Source organism: Pongo pygmaeus, chromosome 9 (genome assembly GCF_028885625.2).
Source record: "Pongo pygmaeus isolate AG05252 chromosome 9, NHGRI_mPonPyg2-v2.0_pri, whole genome shotgun sequence".
In the NCBI taxonomy this organism is placed as follows: Eukaryota; Metazoa; Chordata; class Mammalia; order Primates; family Hominidae; genus Pongo; species Pongo pygmaeus.
The window spans coordinates 127,714,245-127,736,339 of NC_072382.2; the positions used below are offsets into that span (position 1 = coordinate 127,714,245).

Sequence of the window (22,095 nt, forward strand, 5' to 3'; positions counted from 1 at the left end):
CACCGCGGTGGTCGCGGGCGCGGACGCCTGCCCCCTGAGGAAGCCCATTGGCCAGCCGATGGGGCCAGCACCGCCTCGCGCCTGTGGTGGAAGCACGTGCTGGGGGCGGGAGCAGCAATCGCAGCCATGGCGTCGTTACTGTGGGGAGGCGACGCAGGGGCGGCGGAGAGCGAGCGGCTGAACAGCCACGTAACCGCCACCGAGCCGGGGGGGCACAGCCGCGGGGGTGGAGCTCCCACTCGCAGAGGGAGATCGGCTGGGAGGGGAGGGAGAGCCTGCAAGCGTGCGAAGTGGGGCGTCAGATGCTGGAGGGGAGATGCGGGAAGGGTTTGGAAGAGGGCCACAGAGGGAGACCCCGTCCCCACCCCCACGAGAGGCAAGACCTTTGGTTAGAAAGGGCAAAAATGACGACCCCTGGAAATCCAGGTTGGGAACGCAGCTGGTAGTCCCAGCTAGACCCCGAGTTTTCTACTCTGCCCATTTGCCCATTAAGCCTCACCTCGCTTCCATCCATTTGCCACCGCACTTTCCTAGCCACCCTCCCCTTGTTGGTGCCGTGAGCCCCAAGTACTGCCCAACTCTAAACTAGAGGCCTAGGAAAGGGAAACTTCATGTGCAGGGAATACAGAAAGTCTCCAATTTTAGGATAACTCATACAGGAAACCCAACCTTGAAAGGAATCTGCTGCTACCTAATATTGCAAAGGAAACAATACCCGGGTGTCCTTCCCTGAATCCCTCCCAGCCCCTGTGGTAGGGAAGCACTGGGCTGCTTGAGGGCTTGCATGCTAATATTGGTTGAAATTTGTGTCTCTCAATAGTTTTCAAACCTCAGCCACCCCTGGAAGAACCTTGGGGGTATTAAGAGTACTGCAGTCCGAAACATAGGTGAGTGCTGTTAGGGCAAAGCAGAGCGACCTCAATGATTAAAAAGTATTGCTTTGCTTTCATCACGTCCCTGCCAAGTGAAACACCGCGGATTCATTAGTGTGACATTCAACACTCTCCATTACCTTCCCAATCGTTTCGTCCATTCCTCCATGAAATGACTCTTGCCAGTAGACACTGAAGAGTCAGGAAGGAAAAACTGAATAGTATGCTTTACATTTCTGCTCAGCATTTGTCTTTACTTGTATTGTTTCTCTTCCTTTCCAGATGGTTCTATTAATAACATCAAAGAGGATGATGAAGAAGATGTAGGTAGGAGATGAATTCATTTGCATGTATCTACTAGCATTCTGTTTCCATTTATAACTTTAATAGTGTGAGTGAATAATATAATCTCAACGGAAAAGGCCTGTCTTTGCTTCTATTTTCTTATAGTGACTATCAGGAGACACACTAAATTAGGAGTAAGGTGTATTTATTTAAAGGAAGTTGAAATGGAATATGCAGGGATTGGGTTCAGAATTTCCAGCTGTCAAGGATTTGGTCTCATGGGGATGGACTTAGGCTACTTTGAAGTTAGAGGATGGTGAAGTAACAGAGCATAAGAAACTGAATCCTCATAAAGAACGGATCCTCAGTGCTATATCATTCTTTCTGGAACACTCTTTTAGAGGAAAAATGAGCATCGGTGCAATTGCTTGGTATACAACCACTGAAAGAAAAAGAGCAACTTATTTGATGTCATTCAGGAAGCTTGATGTCCTCTTTTTTATTTTTGCTTTTCTAGTGGATTTGGCAGCTAATTCACTCTTAAACAAGTTAATCCGTCAATCCTTAGTAGAATCCAGTCACCGTGTGGAAGTTTTACAGAAGGATCCCAGCTCTCCACTTTACTCAGTAAAGACATTTGAAGAGCTGCGGCTGTGAGTATTTTGACTCTTTTAATATGGGAAAAATGCTGAAAACCACAGAACAAACGCATTTGCTTATAGTAAAAATCATCAGGATCTCCTTTTTGTTTTCTGATATTCAATATTTTGTTTTTGTTATTTGAGACAGAGTCTCACTCTGTCCCCCAGGCTGGAGTGCAGTGATACGATCTCGACTCACTGCTCTGCCTTACAGGTTCAAGCGATTCTCCTGCCTCAGCCTCCCGAGTAGCTGGGACTACAGGCATGCACCACCACACCCAGTTAATTTTTAATATTCAGTATTAAAGTAAGATTTGTACATTTTCCATGCAATCAAAATATAGCTCAGGCCGGGCACAGCGGCTCATTCCTATACTCCCAACACTTGGAAGCTGAGGAGGGCAGACCACCTGAGGGTCAGGAGCTTGAGACCAGCCTGGCCGACATGGGGAAACACTGTCTACTAAAAATACAAAAAGTAGCCGGGCATGGTGGTGCGCACCTGTAATCCCAGCTATTCAGGAGGCTGAGGTAGGAGAATCGCCTGAACCCAGGAGGCAGAGGTTGCAGTGAGCCAAGATCACACCATTGCACTCCAGCCTGGGTGACAGAGTGAGACTCTGTCTCAAAAAAAAAAAAAAAAAAAAAAGGATATTCTAAAGAAGAACATTAGGATACCCAAGTTGCCTGGCAAATTGAGAACATTTTTGATAGTAAGATATTTTCATCCTGCAGTGCTCAGGGGGATAGATAGCTAAGCTAGGCACAGCCAGATTGCCCCTCTCCATATCAGAACCCAGATTCTGATGACCCAGACATCCTCCTTCACCCACTGTAGATAAGTCACAAACTTTTACTTTCCTGATTATATTTTGTTTCAAATGATATTAAACTGAATAACTTTCCCAAATGGGTTTGCATTCCCTAGGGATTTATCATTTGACGCTAAAAAATGTATTTTTACAGAACGAGAAAAGCACTGAAACCTACTTATGTAAAAGGTAAAAATCCAAAATCCTAGTTCCCAGACATTTTCTAAATGGTAGAAGAAGCCTACCCATGATTTAAGATGGGCTGCCAGTCCTCTACCAATTAAGCACACACAAATGTGCATGTTATTAAAAGTTGAAGTGTTGGCCGGGCGCGGTGGCTCACGCCTATAAGCCCAGCACTTTGGGAGGCCAAGGGGGGCGGATCACGAGGTCAGGAGATCGAGACCATCCTGGCTAACACAGTGAAACCCCGTCTCTACTAAAAATACAAAAAAATTAGCCAGGCATGGTGGCAGGCGCCTGTAGTCCCAGCTACTTGGGAGGCTGAGGCAGGAGAATGGCATGAACCCGGGAGGCGGAGCTTGCAGTGAGCCGAGGTCACGCCACTGCACTCCAGCCTGGGCAACAGAGCAAGACTCCATCTCAAAAAAAAAAAAAGTTGAAGTGTTGTAGTCCACTTGATTTATCCTCATTCTGGCATTTTTCTTAAGACCCTCAGGAAAGCTGCATTTTAAAATATTGCCTCAGAAGGATGGAGTAATATTGTGTCTTCTACTCCTAGAAAGAACTAATATAAGAATCACCTAAATAAAAATTTGTCTTCTCTGAAAATTACTGTTAAAAACGTCAGTATCATTCGTGAAAAGGAACAAAACAGTAAATGTCACTTAGTTTTCTGCTTAGGCAGAAAATGTAACTCTCTTGGCAAACGGATATATTCTTTTTATCCGATGAGTTTTTCCTTTTTTGCTTTGTTCAACAGAAGGTTTGGCTTAAGGCCTTTACCACTGTCCTTCGCCTAGGCTTATGGCGTAGCTTATTATTTTAGCGGTCCAGCTCTACAGGCATGATTGTTTATGTTTGGAAGTTGAGGTATGAATGATCTATCTCCAAATACTAGTTTTAAAGCTCAGCTGCAAAGTGACTTAATTTAGAAATGCACCTTTCAAGGTGTGTATTTCTGATGCTACTGACCAACTATAATCTGTAAGTGTTTGATTTTTTTTTTTTTTTGACAGAAAGGAAGAGTTACTAAAAGGAATCTATGCAATGGGATTTAATAGGCCATCTAAAATCCAAGAGATGGCTCTCCCTATGATGCTGGCACATCCGTGAGTTTCCAGGGTAGTGGTATTCTAACTTGGTTATGTTTAGTTTCTTATTTTCAGTTTATGTCCACTCTCTTGTATTCAGTTTATGCCCAGTGGTCTTCTCTTTTCTACAGACCCCAGAACCTCATAGCACAGAGCCAGTCTGGAACAGGAAAGACAGCGGCATTTGTGTTGGCAATGTTAAGCAGAGTTAATGCCTTGGAATTGTTCCCACAGGTAAGGGAAGGCTGAGAGAAGACTGGGAATGCTTGCACTACCAGTGCTAATTTAGTAATAGGTGATATTCCTGTGCAATGATATGGTTACTACAGTGATAAAATATTTAGAAAAGACATGTTTTCATAAAATCATAGAGCACTGGGCAGCAGTATGGGACAGTGATGGAGAGGACAGACTTTATAGTCTTGAGTGGTTTCAATGCTAGCCTCCCACTTACTAACTGAATGTCTTAGGCAAGTTAATAAATCTGAGTCTGTTAATCCTTGTCTGTAAAGATAGCATCTGTAAAGGAATGTATCATAGTTGATCTGTTCACCCTTAAATCCTAATACCTAGCTAGCACAGTGCCTGGCTTGTAGAAACCACTCATTAAACATTGAATAAAGTCATCATGTGGATTTAATGAAGTAATTTACGTTTTTAGCACAGTGCCTGGCATAAATTAAGCATGCAATAATTATAGCCATCTAACTGCAGGACCAGAAGGTCATGTAGTCCACCTCACTCTAGCAGATGAGGAGGCTGATGCTTGGAGAGGGAAGTGTCTTTCCTGAGGTCCCCAGAGAGTGGCTGAGTCAAGACTGGCACTGGTACCCGGTTTACCATTCTCCTAGTGTAGTTTCCACTCATGAAAAGTATCTGGTCGTCTCTCCCTATTTGCTTGACAAGCTGAGTACCCATATGCATTAAGTGCTGTGGGGAATACCAAGGCTCTCTCAGTAAGCTTCCACTCTGATCAGCCAGGTCAGCTATAGGTAAGGCATAGGAAATCTTATGCATTTTAGACAAGTTCAGTGAAATTTATGTTTGATATTATCAATAGAAGTTATATATGATAAGTTAAGCTTGAGCACATTTTGAAAAATGTGTGTGAAAGATATTTTTAGCCCTTTGACTGTGTTTCCCTATCACAGATTCCTAATTGACACATATAAATGCATTAGATATCACCGGTTTTTTCCATCAGCATCTTTATTCATCAGCAACCACCATTTTTATGGAGTATGGAATAACAGAGTTTGGGGGAATATTCTGCCTATTATATATTATGTTATATATATCATATTATGTATTGTAAAGATATAGATAATATAAACAGATTGGATCAAGCAAGGAGTATTCCTGAAATAGGCAGTCTTTTTTTTTTTTTTTTTTTTTTGACATGGAATCTCACCCTGTCACCCAGGCTGGAGTGCAGTGGCATGATCTTGGCTCACTGCAACCTCTGCCCCACCAGGTCCAAGTGAGTCTCCTGCCTCAGCCTCCCAAGTAGCTGGGATTACAGGCGCCTGCCATCATGCCTGGCTAATTTTTTTGTATTTTTAGTAGAGATGGGGTTTTGCCATTTTGGCCAGGCTGGCCTCGAACTCCTGACTTCAGGTGATCCGCCCACCTCAGCCTCCCAAAGTGCTGGGATTACAGGTGTGAGCCACCGTGCCCAACCTCAAAAATGGACAGACTTTTAATAGCAAATGAGAGGCTATGGGATAGAGCTCAAACTGTAATTTGCCTTGCATTCATTGATTCCCAGCTTCCCTACATCCCATTCTTCCCCCTCCTATGCCTCCCCCACTCCAAAAAGGGTGACTAGTAACTTGTGTTTCTAAATAACCCTTTAGAGAGGAATATGTAAAAGGTAGCTGTTTCTCCATTCCTCGGCCCCTTCCCCTTCTCATACTCAACATTTACCTCAAATCTGTCAACTATTAAACTGTATCCAATTAAAAATATTTCATTCAACCAAAACCTTCAATCTCCTTTCTGTGCCTCTCCCTGTACAAATTTTTATTGTAGTTGAAATTTGAAAGATGCCTGTAAGAACCTTTCTCCTCCCCTCTTCTCTCTCTATCCCACAGTGCCTCTGCCTAGCTCCTACTTATGAATTGGCTCTGCAAACTGGCCGTGTGGTTGAGCAGATGGGAAAATTCTGTGTGGATGTTCAAGTGATGTATGCCATTCGAGGGAATCGAAGTACGTACCAGTAAGCCAGTCCTGGCTGATTTTTCAAATCCTGGCTTCACCACTAATAAGCATTTTATATAACTTCTTGGCATTCTCATCTCTAAATGGGGGAAATAATACCACTCATGTCATAGAGTTTTATTAGAATTGAGATGATGTTGGTAAAGCATTTTGCACAATGCCTGGCATGTAGTAAGGACCCAGTAAATGTTAGCCACATCATTTCCACATCCTGCAAGAGGATGCCTTTGTCCTTACTTCGACACTTGGTTGTTTTGTGCAGGACAGCTTTTATTTTTGGATTTTTCATTAAACTATTATAAGCTTATAAGGGGGAAAAAACTTTAAAAGACAAAAAGATTAAAAGTGAAAGTTGTTCTTCATTGCCCTCCAGAAACGTAATCCCAAAGATCACATAGTAAACAGGCAAGCCTTTGTTTTTTGCTTTTTTTTTTTTGAGCTCATACAAGCACATACAAATGCCCATATTTATATTTGTTTTCATTGAGTGTTTACAAAAATGGGAGGACTTTTTTTCATACTGTTTGTTCCTTTGACTAGCTGCCTGATATTTCATGATTTATTTAATGTAACCTATTGATGGACATTTTGGTTGTTTTCTGTTTGGGGAAGTGCCATTTTTCACAGTTAAGAAAAAGTCAGAAATTTATCCTAAAAATTCTGCAGGATCAAAAACCACAATGACCCTCAGGGTTTCCACTTGGAAAATTATTACAAACTGTATTTTTGCTTATGAGCTTTATATTGTACTGCCCTGAACTGTGACCTGTTGGAGTTGTTTGCATCTGAAGGAGTGCTTAAAACCCTTTTCTCCCCAGTTCCCAGAGGCACCGACATCACTAAACAGATTATAATTGGCACTCCTGGGACTGTCCTAGATTGGTGTTTTAAACTAAAATTGATTGATTTGACTAAGATTCGTGTGTTTGTCCTGGATGAAGCAGATGTGATGATTGACACTCAAGGATTCTCAGATCATAGTGTTCGTATTCAAAGGTAATCTTCAGAGTCCTCCTCTCTTCCTCAGCCTTCTGTCCAGATGGGGAATTTCATTTGTTTACTCCTCCACATTATCTTTATTGCTTAACTCCTCACCACCTTCACCTCTAAAATAAATTTGGGTTTTTACATTATTTTCGCCAGTTCAAGGGTCCCTCAGACTGCTGTAGTTTTCCAGCTTCTTCAGTTTGTAATCTTGCCTGAGTGCTTTACTTTGCAACACAGCTTACAGACGGACTCTATTAATACATAGTGCATCTGCACCAAATTTGCCAATATGTTCTATATTTTGGCCAAAATTCTAAAGAGGATGTGTTAAAGCCTGGTGAGAATACAAAGGATAATTGAGATAGAGTAGGGGACACAGTAATGTGGGATCAGGAGACTGGTAATCTAGTCCTGACTTTCCCTCTAATTTGTAAAAAGCCGTGTCATTTTCCTAGGCCTCTCTATCAGGATCACCTGAGGGATTTAAAACTACAGATTACCGGACCCAGCCTCAGACTTACTGAATGAGAGTGTCTGTAAGTGGGATTTAGGAATCTGTATCACGTATTTTTTAATGAAGTATTACATACTTAATGTTAAATTCAATTAGTATTGAAAGACTTGTGATGAAAAACAGTAACCCCTTGCTCCAACCTGAAGAGAATACTTCTCTTTTCTGATATTAACCTTCATGCTTTTAAATAATATTTTCGTACTGCTGTTTCCTGATGTGTAGTCATTGTCAACTGATTTCCCATTATAGGAAGTGGGAATTGAGTTCTTTGAAAACACCACCCATTCTACCTTTCCTATCCCCCCGTCACCTCTCTGTAATTATGTCATGAGTTAGGTTACAGTAACTGTCAATATTGATATCATGTGACAGTGTAAGTATTGTTCACTGCTGAGCCAAACAGCGTATTATTATAATTACAGTTGCCCCTCCGTATCCACAGGGATTGGTTCCAGGACCCCCTGCACATACCAAAATCTGTGGATGTTCAAGTCCCTGATGTAAAATGTTGTAGTATTTGCATATAACTTATACACATCATCTTGTGTACTTTAAATCATTTCTAGATTATTTATAATGACAAGAAAAAAGGCCGTATACATTCAGTACGAGCACAATTTTTTTCCAAATATTTTTGATCCACAGTTGTTTGAATCCACAGATGCAGAGCCCACAGATACAGATGGCACTAATATAAAGGGCTGTTTTTCTTGTAAAGCTTTTTCTTCTAGAAGTAATCATTGCTTTTGCTTTTTTTCATTTTGTTAGTATCACTGTGTAAGGATCTTTAATTTTCCCTTAGCTATTCTATCGTGTGTGTCGTATGTCTGTGTTATCTCCAAATAGTAAAATAAAATTGAAAAATCCATCCATTTCTCAGCTGGGCACGGTGGCTCATGCCAGTAGTCCTAGCACTTTGGGAGGCTGAGATGGGCGGATCACAAGGCCAGGAGATCGAGACCATCCTGGCTAACACGGTGAAACCCCGTCTCTACTAAAAATACAAAAAAATTAGCCTGGCGTGGTGGTGGGCGCCTGTAGTCCCAGCTACTCAGGAGGCTGAGGCAGGAGAATGGCGTGAACTTGCAGTGAGCCGAGATTACGCCGCTGCACTCCAGCCTGGGTGACAGAGCAAGACTCCATCTCAAAAAAAAAAAAAAAAAAAAAAAATCCATCCATTTCTCTTTTTTCCTGCCAATATTCCAAGCTCCCTCTCTCCAGCTTCAGTCTGGTAGATCTGCTGTACAGCTGTCATCATGGGTCTTTCCTTTGCTCACTTAAGTTTTAAATCTCCTATATCTTGGGTCATTTTTCTTGGAGTACTTCCTCAGTATGCTGGAGTATATTTTCTAATGCCTTCCTGAAAAATAATATAAAAGAGATTCATTTTTCAGCCCTTACGTGTCTGAAGATGTCCTTATTATACCTGTAAATTTGATCTTTTGACTAATAGTTTGCCCGGATAGGAATCCTGTGTCATTCTCTCTCTAAATTCAGAGAAATGTTGAAAACAGAAAAGTTTTTAAAAATAACTTTAATATATAATTAATATCCTTAGCTTCCACTGTTGTTACTGAAAAGTTTAATGTCACCCTGATCTCCAAGCTTTTGTTTATGACCTTTTTATTTTTCTCTCGCTACAAGCCTTTCGAGTCTTCTTTCTTTATGGTATTCTGAAACTTTTCAGTGACATACTTTGGTTCAGGTCTTTTTTCATTCATCATACTAGACACATACTGCACCCTTTCATTCTCAAAACCTGGGCCTGCCAGTTCTGGGAAAATTTCTTCAGTTATCTCTTTCCCCAAAGTGACCAACTTTTTAGAGAACCCACCTGGGACACAATCATAACAATCCAAAAAAATAATGATATAAAATAGAAGAAATAATCATACACAGGGTTATTATTTTGTTGTGTGTTTCCTTCCATTTGTCATTAAAATAACAGTCATTGAGCATTCCGTTTCTGTCTGTCTCAATCACACTGGTGGTGGTCTCTGATTTTTTTTATAGAGCTTCCTCTTCTTGCATTACAGATGCAGTATCTTCTGTTGTCTCTCTGAGAACATTAATTCTAGTATTTTAAAATTTTTTTCTGTTTTAACATTGTGAATTGTCCAAGTTTCCTTTTTGTTTGCTACAGCCTCTTTCACAGCAGAACGTTCCTCTTCATATATGGTGACGCTTGGCTAGCCTTTCATGATCTAGGGTGAGAAGCTAAAATTCCAATGGACAGCTCTGTGTGCATGGCTGGGGCTGTAACTTGGGAAGCCCTACTGTGTGACGATTGTCATCTGGAAGTCTTTAGGACTATGTAATGTCTCTGTTCTCTTTTCTGGGGGATAGACCCTTGGTTGCTGACACTCTGGGAGCAAGGCAGGGGAACAGGCTGAGAGGGCCGTCCCATTCAGTATGCATATTTTCACTTGATCTTGTCTTTTCAGCCATGTTTTGCCCCCACTTTCTACTAGGGCTTGTACCCCAAATCTGGAATTTCTGCACAGAATAAACATCTAATCTTCTGCTTCCACAGGCCTAGCCACCTAAACTAGGGGGATCCACCTGCTCTTATACATATTTTCTGCCTCAGCCTTCCTATTTAAAATAATTTTGAGCAGAGATCAAAGGAGGTTCCCTTCTTGTCATCCTCTTACCAATAAGTTGGTTTTATATAATAGCAAATGAAAAATTCAAAACTCCAGGAAATATTTAGTAGTGAAAAAGGGCTTTCTTTTTTTTTTTTTTTCTTTTTTTTATTAATTTTTTTCTTATTATTATTATTATACTTTAGGTTTTATGGTACATGTGCGCAATGTGCAGGTAAGTTACATATGTATACATGTGCCATGCTGGTGCGCTGCACCCACCAACTCGTCATCTAGCATTAGGTATATCTCCCAATGCTATCCCTCCCCCCTCCCCCCACCCCACAACAGTCCCCGAAGTGTGATGTTCCCCTTCCTGTGTCCATGTGTTCTCATTGTTCAATTCCCACCTATGAGTGAGAATATGCGGTGTTTGGTTTTTTGTTCTTGTGATAGTTTACTGGGAATGATGATTTCCAATTTCATCCATGTCCCTACAAAGGACATGAACTCATCATTTTTTATGGCAGCATAGTATTCCATGGTGTATATGTGCCACATTTTCTTAATCCAGTCTATCATTGTTGGACATTTGGGTTGGTTCCAAGTCTTTGCTATTGTGAATAATGCCGCAATAAACATACGTGTGCATGTGTCTTTAAAGCAGCATGATTTATAGTCCTTTGGGTATATACCCAGTAATGGGATGGCTGGGTCGAATGGAATTTCTAGTTCTAGATCCCTGAGGAATCGCCACACTGACTTCCACAAGGGTTGAACTAGTTTACAGTCCCACCAACAGTGTAAAAGTGTTCCTATTTCTCCACATCCTCTCCAGCACCTGTTGTTTCCTGACTTTTTAATGATTGCCATTCTAACTGGTGTGAGATGGTATCTCATTGTGGTTTTGATTTGCATTTCTCTGATGGCCAGTGATGGTGAGCATTTTTTCATGTGTTTTTTGGCTGCATAAATGTCTTCTTTTGAGAAGTGTCTGTTCATGTCCTTTGCCCACTTTTTGATGGGGTTGTTTGTTTTTTTCTTGTAAATTTGTTGGAGTTCATTGTAGATTCTGGATATTAGCCCTTTGTCAGATGAGTAGGTTGCGAAAATTTTCTCCCATTTTGTAGGTTGCCTGTTCACTCTGATGGTAGTTTCCTTTGCTGTGCAGAAGCTCTTTAGTTTAATTAGATCCCACTTGTCAATTTTGGCTTTTGTTGCCATTGCTTTTGGTGTTTTAGACATGAAGTCCTTGCCCATGCCTATGTCCTGAATGGTAATGCCTAGGTTTTCTTCTAGGGTTTTTATGGTTTTAGGTCTAACATGTAAGTCTTTAATCCATCTTGAATTGATTTTTGTATAAGGTGTAAGGAAGGGATCCAGTTTCAGCTTTCTACATATGGCTAGCCAGTTTTCCCAGCACCATTTATTAAATAGGGAATCCTTTCCCCATTTCTTGTTTTTGTCAGGTTTGTCAAAGATCAGATACTTGTAGATATGTGGCATTATTTCTGAGGGCTCTGTTCTGTTCCATTGATCTATATCTCTGTTTTGGTACCAGTACCATGCTGTTTTGGTTACTGTAGCCTTGTAGTATAGTTTGAAGTCAGGTAGTGTGATGCCTCCAGCTTTGTTCTTTTGGCTTAGGATTGACTTGGCGATGCGGGCTCTTTTTTGGTTCCATATGAACTTTAAAGTAGTTTTTTCCAATTCTGTGAAGAAAGTCATTGGTAGCTTGATGGGGATGGCATTGAATCTGTAAGTTACCTTGGGAAGGATGGCCATTTTCATGATATTGATTCTTCCTACCCATGAGCATGGAATGTTCTTCCATTTGTTTGTATCCTCTTTTATTTCCTTGAGCAGTGGTTTGTAGTTCTCCTTGAAGAGGTCTTTCACATCCCTTGTAAGTTGGATTCCTAGGTATTTTATTCTCTTTGAAGCAATTGTGAATGGGAGTTCACTCATGATTTGGCTCTCTGTTTGTCTGTTATTGATGTATAAGAATGCTTGTGATTTTTGCACATTGATTTTGTATCCTGAGACTTTGCTGAAGTTGCTTATCAGCTTAAGGAGATTTTGGGCTGAGACGATGGGGTTTTCTAGATATACTATCATGTCATCTGCAAACAGGGACAATTTGACTTCCTCTTTTCCTAATTGAATACCCTTGATTTCCTTCTCCTGCCTAATTGCCCTGGCCAGAACTTCCAACACTATGTTGAATAGAAGTGGTGAGAGAGGGCATCCCTGTCTTGTGCCAGTTTTCAAAGGGAATGCTTCCAGTTTTTGCCCATTCAGTATGATATTGGCTGTGGGTTTGTCATAAATAGCTCTTATTATTTTGAGATACGTCCCATCAATTCCTAATTTATTGAGAGTTTTTAGCATGAAGGGTTGTTGAATTTTATCAAAGGCCTTTTCTGCATCTATTGAGATAATCATGTGGTTTTTGTCTTTTTTTTTTTTTTTTTTTGAGACAGAGTCTCACTGTGTCACCCAGGCTGGAGTGCAGTGGCGCCACCTTGGCTTACTGCGACCTTTGCCTCCTGGGTTCAAGCAGTTCTCCTGCCTCAGCCTCAAGAGTAGCTGTAGCTGGGATTACAGGCACACGCCGCCACACCCAGCTAATTTTTGTACTTTTAGTAAAGATGGGGTTTCTCCATGTTGGCAAGTTTGTTTATGACCAAAAAACTTTAATAAACAAAAGTCTGGATATCAGGGTGACATTAAGTTCAAGGCCAGGTCTCAAGTTCCTGGCCTCAAGTGATCCACCCGCCTCAGGCTCCCAAAATGCTGGGATTACAGGTGTGAGCCACCATGCCTGGCCCCAAAAAGGGCTTTCTAAGAAAGTCTCTTTTATTTTATACTCAAGAGAATATTAAGTAATAATTAGATAGAGCATTTATGTTGGTTGATCAGCCCTCCATTGTTATAGTCTTCCTTCCATTTGCTTAAAACAGGTTAAACCAGTGATGTCCAACAGAAACTTAATACAAGCCACATGTATAATTTTAAATTTTCTAATAGCCACATCCAAATAGAAAGAGATGAAATTAATAAATATATATGTTATTTAACCCACTGTCAAAATATCCCTTCAACAAGTAATCAATATAAAAATTATTGAGATATTTAACATTCCTTTTTCATACTAAGTCTTCAAAATCCAGTGTGTTCTACGGAACAGCCATGGTTTTCTTTCCTTATGTATTGTATAAATTTTTTCTTTGTGAATAACAATCCAAACTCTTAAACTTTCGCTAAGCTTCAAACTAGACTGCTTCTCCACAATATTTATCCCAGTAAAATGGCCCAAGCCTTAGGATATAAATCCTTGTTACATCTTTCTCCAGATGAAGGATTGTGACCCAGCAGGTGGCCAAGAGGCTCTAGCATGTGGAATGCAGAGTTTTCCTCATGTTTTCTAACATATGCCCTGTTTTCAGTTCTTTCCCCCGATTATCTGGTTCCTGGAGCTCGCAGATCCTAGACCTCCCAGTGGTTCTGAGGGAACAGTTAGCTGTGTTTTCATCAACACTCTGTTCTGCAGTGCTCGTGGTGTAGCTTCATCCACTTTCTCATGTACCACCCCTTCCATCTTCCAAAAATGTATTTAGATAACTTATCCACCAGTTTCTCCTCTCCCATTCTCCATGTTTTTTGTGGATTCTTTCTTTTTATCTCTTTATGATCACATTAGTGGGATTTGGGCAGCTGAGAAGATAACACAGGTAGACAGTCTGACATCATTGACCAGAGGTCTATCAGATTGTTGTTTGATGATCGAGACCCTAGGCTTAAAATTGAGTTTGAGAATCACTGGACTATATGGTCTCTTTCACTCCCTTTTAGCACTAACAGTTTTATTCTTCAAAGTGCTCTGTCTCCCTCTCAAAAGAGCCGATTTCCCTCTGGTCTCTCTCATTTATTTTGTTTTAAAAAGTTAACTTTTTATTGATGTATGAAATATATACAGAGAAATACATCAGTGATAAGTGTACCACTGAGTGATATATCACAAGAAGCCATGCTCTTGTAACAGCAGCCCAGATGAAGGAATAAAATTTTACCAGCACCATAGAATTTCCTTAATAACCCCTTTCTGCTCACTGGTCCCTCTCTTTTCCCAAGGATTAGCCTCTATCCTAACTGCTAACTCCGCAGATTTATTTCACCTGTTTTTTAACTTTATGTGAATCGGCCCTTTATTCATTCTGGGTTCAGAATGGGTACATTTTAGTCACTGTACTTTCCCCTGTTGCTCCCCTTTAATTTGTATCTAGTTCTTCCCATTCTAAATCAAGTTAGTTGTGGCTGTTCTTTCCCTCCCAAGATATATAATGCCTGCTGTCAAATAACTGGCTCTGTTTCCTTCATCTCCATTTACCTTTGAGTGAGATTATAACTGTAAAGAGCATCTAGTCTACCCTTCTTGGGGCTGCGTGAGTCTGCCTCTCCTAAGGAGGAAATTGGCATGAGAAACCTCAGACCCTCCACAATATATGCCTAAACTTTGCCCTACGTTCCACATTCGGTTTATATACTTTTCTAAATTCTTGGTGGCAAGGAGGGGCAGGACCTTGGCTATCTGCCTGGAGATACAGCTGGTCATTGCAGGCAGCACCTCATGTGGAACAGGGGTGCGTGCAGCAGCTGATGGCAGTGGCATGAAGTGCTTGAAGAAGAGTGACGGGATGGCAGCTTGGTGACAGCCTTCTCTCCTCTGTCACAGAGCTCTACCCTCCGAATGCCAAATGCTCCTCTTTTCAGCAACCTTTGAGGACTCTGTGTGGCACTTTGCTGAGCGAATCATCCCTGACCCTAATGTTATCAAGTTACGCAAAGAGGAGCTCACGCTGAACAACATCCGGCAATATTACGTGCTGTGTGAGCACAGGAAGGACAAATACCAAGCTCTGTGCAACATTTATGGCAGCATCACCATTGGTCAGGCCATCATCTTCTGCCAGGTACACTCTGTGGATGTGTCTTCATCAAGCCCAGATATGCCTACAGGCCGAGGTGGGGGACGATACTAAGTGCCCTAGGGCCAGACATCATGTTCAGCACTTCTTGTGTGACTCCAGTTTAATCTTCAGAACAGCTCTAAACAGAAATTACCTGTATTTTATGGGTGAAACGTAAGAAGTTTAAGTAATGGAATAGATCTTCAAAGTGATGTTAAACACAGGGCCTTCTTTTAGAGGGACTGCTTCTAGCACTTCCCCATTTCAGCTTATGTTTATTGTACCTTATACAGACACCCTTTATCAGGTGAAGGATGTTATTCACTATTAACAGCACCCCATTTTTATGTTTGTTTTTTGCTTTCTGACATTCTCATGTTCATCTGTTTTATTTTCTCACTACCCCGTAAACAGTCAGCTTCATGACAGCAGGGTCTCCTCTCTGTCATTCACTCCCATATCCACTGCACTAGACCAGCACCTGTCTGGCACACAGACAGCACCAAAAGCATATTTGTAGAATAAAAGAAAGCTCAGCTCTGCCACTGGCTAACCATGCAACCTTGGGCAAGTTACATAACATTTTTAAGCTTTGGGAGTTTTGTCTGTTTTTAATTTTTAATTTGTTTTATTTTTTATTTTTTTGTGACAGAGTCTCACTCTGTTGCGCAGGCTGGAGTGCAATGACGTGATCTCAGCTCACTGCAATCTCCGCCTCCTGGGTTCAAGCAATTCTCCTGCCTCAGCTTCCCGAGTAGCTGAGATTACAGGCGCCTGCCACCACACCTGGCTAATTTTTGTATTTTTTTAGTAGAGATGGCGTTTCACCATGCTGGCCAGGCTGGTCTCGAACTCCTGACCTCAGGTGATCCACCCGCCTTGGCCTCCCAAAGTGCTGGGATTACAGGTGTGAGCCACCGCACCTGGCCTGTTTTTAATTTTTTTAATGAAATTAGGTTTCTACTTCATTAATTTGTTGTGAAAACACATGACCCTTACCATAATGCACATAAAGATTTCAGCCAGATGCCTGGCACATGGGAAGCAAGCACTCTTAGAGTGTCTGTTGTTGCCATTGTTACATGATATAATTTTGTCATCATAGCACATGTGAGGCAGCTGTAGCACATTTATCTCCATTTCATGCTTGAGAAAGCCAGAGGTCTGACTGGTGGAGAGGATGTGAGCCTTAGAAACACAGACGGAGGGAGGATGCCCTGCCCCATTTTAAGGCCCTCGAGGACTGAGGGAGAGGTGAAGCTCAACTCCTCTGCAGCCCTCTCCTACCCCTGCCCTGCATGCATGCTGTCACAAGCACAGCTAGGCTGCTTTGCTTAATCCTGGGGTGCTGTGGTGGGTTTTGCTTTTTTACATAGACTCGTCAAAACGCTAAGTGGTTGACCGTGGAGATGATACAGGATGGCCACCAGGTGTCTTTGTTAAGCGGGGAGCTGACCGTGGAGCAGCGAGCTTCCATCATTCAGAGGTTTCGGGATGGGAAAGAGAAGGTTCTCATAACAACCAATGTTTGCGCTCGAGGTGTGTGTTTAAAGTCAGGTCTTGAGTTCTAATTTGCATATGATAAAATGCATTCCTTTTAAGTGTATAGTTTCATGAGTTTCAACAAACATGCAATCACGCAGCTATCACTGTCATCAAAATACAGAGCATCTCCATCTCCCCAGTTTCCTCACACTCCTTTTCAGCCAGTCTCCCTTTCCATTCCATGGCCCCTGGCAACTCTGATAAGATTTCTGTCTCCATATTTTTGGAGACACAGAATCAAATCATACTATATATAGCCTTTGTGTAACTTCCTCCACCTGACATAATGCTCATAATAATACTAATGAATTTCATTAGTATTGTTACATGCACCAGCAGTTCATTTCCTTTTAATTGCTGATAGTATTCTATTGATAGTTCGTCTGTTCACCAGTTGATGGACATTTGGATTGCTTTCAGTTTGTGGCTATATTTAACAAGGCAGTAATAAAAATTCATGTGCAGGTCTTTATTTAGAGATATGCTTTCATTTCTCTTGGGTAAGTATCTAAGAGTGGAGTTGTTGGGTCCTATGATAAGTGTACGTTTAGCTTTATAAGAAGCTGTAAAACTTTTCCAGTTGCTCTGCATTCTTGCCAGCAATTGCTAATGTCACTCTTAATTTTAACCATTCTAGTGGCTGTATACTGGGATCTCATTGTGGTTTTAAGTTGCACTTCTCTGATAACTAATGATGTTGAGCATCTCTCTGGAGTTTCTAATTTTAAAAGTGTTGACTACTGGTGAAAAAAATCCTTTGTTTTTTCAAGAGAAGGACCTTCCTGCTTTCTTTATCCCTCCTAAATCATTGCTTGGAGCCCATACTCAAACCACATTTCCTAGTTCATTCTTAGTTTAGCACACAGAACTGACAACCTGCCATGCTAGGAGTGGATGCTGAGCTCTGCTCTTGGGAAGGGTATCCTGAAAAAAGGATGATATCCCTATCCCTTAGGAGCTCACAGCCTAGGCTCTTGCCTGTCTGCACTGGCACTATTCAATAGAGCTTTCTGCAGTGATGGAAATGATCTATTCTGTGCTCTTCAGTTGGTAGCCACTAGCCATGTCGGCTCTTGAGCACTGAAATGTGGTTAGTGTGATTGAGGAACTGAATTTTTCCGCTAACCATATCAGCTTTTGAGCATTTGTGGCTAGTGTGATTGAGGAACTGAATTTTTAATTTTATTTAATTTAAATATAGCCACATGGTGCTAACATTTATATTGGACAGCATAACTCTAGACCCTAGAGGGAGGGAGGTGCAGAGAGCTCCAGGTCAAGGCACAGTGCAAGGAGTGCAAGGATCCTGACCCGGACAGTTTGTTAATGTTGAGAAGGAAGGTACAGTGGGGAGGGGAAGTGCAGAAGTCTTCCGAGGCAGCCTTCAATCTGAAAGGGGTTTTGCAGGGGCGGGGGCGGTGACTCACGCCTGTAATCCCAACTTTGGGAGGCCGAGGCGGGTGGATTGCTTAAGGTCAGGAGTTCAAGACCAGCCTGACCAACATGGTGAAACCCCGTCTCTACTAAAAATACAAAAATTAGCCAGCCATGGTGATGGGCACCTGTAATCCCAGCTGTTCGGGAGGCTGAGACGGGAGAATCGCTTGAACCTGGGAGGCAGAGGTTGCAGTGAGCCAAGATCGTGCCACTGCACTCCAACCTGGATTACAGAGCAAGACTCCATCTCAAAAAAAAAAAAAAAAGAAAAAAGTTTTGCAGGAAGGGTAGCAGTTCAGTTGAATGAAAATTTACGTTTGTTCAGGAAATGGCCAGACCTTGACTGGAGTGTTGTATTTGAGAGTCAGGAGAGAAAGAGATGAGACTTTAGGTGGTTTGAGGTCTTGAATTGTTTGTACTTTTCCTGTACAATTTGGGCAGTGGGTTTTGAACATAAGTGTGCCGGACATTGCTGTGGTAACCATTGTAGGAGAGATGAGAGGAGTAGGGGAAGAGAGTGGTGAGAAACCAGTCTGGAAGTTGTTGTAACCACTGAGGCAAGGGCTTACAAAGACCTGACCAGAACAGTAGCCACTAAATGGAGCAGAGCCAGAGCCCCATGATGGGTAAGCGGGTGTGAGACTACGGGGCCTGCTGGGGACTTGGCACAGCAGGAGCGGAGAGGAGAGGGTGGCTCTGTGGGCTGGGTGAGGGCACCTCTCCACCACACACACACACATACACACACACACGCCTTGTGTATATTTACATTTCTGTAGCATTCTCTATGGACACTCTTATCTAGCATCATAGACATCACAGCACGCAAGCAAACTTCCTAACCAAAGTATCTGTCTCAATTACATAAGCCCTGGTTGGATTTCTAAATTTTCTCTATAAATAGGAATTCCCTTGGCAGACATGGTACTTGAATGGCCCGTGTACTGAGGAAAGCATTGCAGGACCCTACAGTGTTTTTCTTCTTCTAGGGATTGATGTGAAGCAGGTCACAATTGTTGTGAACTTTGATCTCCCTGTAAAACAAGGAGAGGAGCCAGACTATGAGACCTACCTCCACCGCATAGGGCGGACAGGGCGCTTTGGGAAAAAAGGCCTTGCCTTCAACATGATTGAAGTGGATAAGCTGCCCTCGCTCATGAAAATCCAGGACCACTTTAGTAAGTAGCAGCACCCTCACAATATGAACTATAGACCTGCCGGTCTGACAGCGATGATGTGTGCTGGGGAGCTGGAGTCCAGGGGCTCATGAGAGTAGTAGAAGCAGAACGCATGAGCTGGAAGGCTTCTAATTCACAGGACCAGGGTTCTAATATGAGACAGATGATTAAATCATGCTTATATGGTAATTTAAAATTACTTTGATCAAGTAGAATTAATATGAGCTCAGGCCGGGTGTGGTGGCTCACACCTGTAATCCCAGCACTTTGGGAGGCCGAGGTGGTTGGATCATGAGGTCAGGAAATCCAGACCATCCTGGCCAACATGGTAAAACCCCATCTCTACTAAAAATACAAAAATTAGCTGGGCGTGGTGGCACATGCCTGTAGTCTCAGCTGCTGGGGAGGCTGAGGCAGGAAAATCGCTTGAACCCGGGAGGCAGAGGTTGCAGTGAGCTGAGGTCGCACAACTGCACTCCAGCCTGGCGAAAGAGCGAGACTGCATCTCAAAAAAAATAATAATAATAATGAGTTCAGATTTACGTGTTATAACTCATTCTGGAGTCAGAATTTCACATCTTGTGAAGGCAGAGCAGATTACAGGAGCAGATTTTCATATCTTATAAAGAAATCCTCTAAGCAAAGTGTAACATCCTTTAAGATTCTCTTCAGTTCTCCTCTTTTACTTACGCTTTTTCCCTCCTCTTACCCACCCTCCCAAACAGGAAAGTCCTAAATTCTGAAGTCCGCGACCTTTCCTCCAGCCCCCACCTAAACAAGGCAGGCTCTGATGATGGCCTGCTGGAACTCTGGACTGGCAGATTTCTCTGATGGAAACTCAAAAGGTCCCAGGGCTCAAATTGTCTCGTGCCCCAAAGCCCGTGGATGTGGCTGGGGAGCAGGGGAGGAGGAACACCTTCCAGGACAGTGGTACTTAACCTTGTAGAAAGCAATAAGCGCTGTCCCCAGGGAAGTGCACATAGGCACGCACATGCCATTTGGAATGTAATTCTCACAGGTTGGCAGACTGAGTGTAGCACATCCACCGACCTTCCAGGGAAGTAGGTTAAGTGCCCCTGTGTTAGGCTAACTGGGGAGGACAGGGCGAGGAAGATGCGTTAAGGCCACTGTCGCTATGGTGAGCTCCTAAGGCCCTGGTCTCAGGAAGCGACTGCAGTAGAGGAGCCTCAGTCCCTCCCAGGCTCTCCTCACTTCCATTCTGGCCTTCTCTGCCCCAGCGTATCTAGATATATATACATTCCATGGTCTGGTGCATTTGATGCTGTTGGAGTTAGTATTGGTCAGTGACTTTGGCACCCTTCCTTCCTTATGTTCCTATACCAAGGCTTTCTATACAAGGTATCACCGTCTTCAGAAATATGGATGGAATGAAGTTCCATTTAGACCCTGACGTAAGACTAGTTCTGTTCTCTTTTGTTCTTTTAGACAGCAGTATTAAGCAACTCAACGCTGAAGACATGGATGAAATTGAAAAGATTGACTATTGAAGAAAGAACTTTATTGTTTGTGCAGTATCCTAGTTTATGTGAGAATGTCTCAGTGGGTTTTGAAGGTAATTTTTTTATGTTGAGGCTTTTTCAACGTGAAACTGTCACAGATGGCAAAATAAATGTCACGGTACTTAGTTTTAAGACATGAGGTCTTTTTGAAACCAAATTGATGTGAAGCTTGTGATCCTTTTGAATTAAAAAAAAAGGGCAAGATTATTTCTTATTCTAATCTTTGTACAGGTAATGTCTCAATGTGGGCTGTGGGGGTGTTTTTGGATTTGGTTTATGCAATCTGAGCAGATTGTGCCTCTTGGGAGCATCTTACTGTGTCACGAGAGGGCGGTAGAGCTTCGCTGATTTTGGAAGCGGAGCGGGTAGGAAAAAGCCCCATGTCGTCAGACCTCACTCACAGGTGCCCTTTCCAGCCATTTATGCCTTTCCCCGCTCCCCGCCTTAAACTCCCCCATGCACGCACATGCATGTTCTTAAGTGAAAGTACAGATTAAAACTTTTAACAAGTGAAACCATTTGAAAGAGGAGTATTTTGCTTCTTTAATGTTTCAGGGGACATACAGAATTTCAGAATATTTTCCTATTTTGCTTCTCTTCAAATTAGAGAAGATTTACTCCCTCATCAGTTATTTCATAGTCTCTAAAAGTGTGGCTGTATTATGGGCATTTCTTAAAAGCAGTCAGGGGACGGTAAAAAAAAAAACCCCACATACCCTATTAAAGAAGTAACATTTTAGAGAACAAAAGTTTTTTGCTTTTAAGAATTTAAAGGTATGTCTGAGAATCCTGGACATTTTCCCGCCAAGTCCCATTGAGATACTTTTTAATTTTTCATATTTCCTACTTTAAAGTGTAGTGAGCTTGAGAAGATGGGGTAAATGGAGAGTCTCCCAGAAAGCCGGAGCGGATCTTGTAGCCAGAGCGCCGATACCAGCTCTGTCACGGCACCAAACTGCACCAGTGGCTGCAGTGAGTGGCCCTGTCATCGGTGGGATGGTGGTTCCTGGCATATCTATTTTGATATTCCTCTTCCATGTCACCCTGCCCATGTTTTCTCCCAGAGAGCAGGGCTCAGACATACATAAAAATCATCATGTGGCTGGGCGCGATGGCTCACACCTGTAATCCTAGCACTTTGGGAGGCCAAGGAGGGCGGACTACGAGGTCAGGAGTTAAGACCAGCCTTACCAACATGGGGAAACCCCTTCTCTACTAAAAATACAAAAATTAGCTGGGCGTGGTGGTGTGCGTG

General features: G+C 42.3%; 1 protein-coding gene across 5 annotated transcripts; it reads left to right on the forward strand.

The window, feature by feature from the left end:
* Position 1: 1 nt before the first annotated feature.
* DDX25 (DEAD-box helicase 25) lies at positions 2 to 20,997 on the forward strand. Of its 5 annotated transcripts, none has more exons than XM_054438171.2 (12): positions 2 to 189; positions 821 to 887; positions 1,155 to 1,199; positions 1,675 to 1,810; positions 3,810 to 3,902; positions 4,016 to 4,118; positions 5,978 to 6,092; positions 6,923 to 7,100; positions 14,926 to 15,163; positions 16,537 to 16,699; positions 19,132 to 19,320; positions 20,767 to 20,997. In XM_054438171.2, the coding sequence occupies exons 1-12, from the start codon at positions 127 to 129 to the stop codon at positions 20,826 to 20,828; spliced, it is 1,452 nt and encodes a 483-aa protein (XP_054294146.1). In that variant the 5' UTR covers positions 2 to 126; the 3' UTR covers positions 20,829 to 20,997. The 5 variants fall into 5 exon arrangements, with proteins under 5 accessions (XP_054294146.1, XP_054294147.1, XP_054294145.1 ...); XM_054438172.2 differs by having other exon boundaries at positions 97 to 376; XM_054438170.2 differs by having other exon boundaries at positions 138 to 388.
* The last annotated feature ends 1,098 nt before the right edge of the window (positions 20,998 to 22,095 follow it).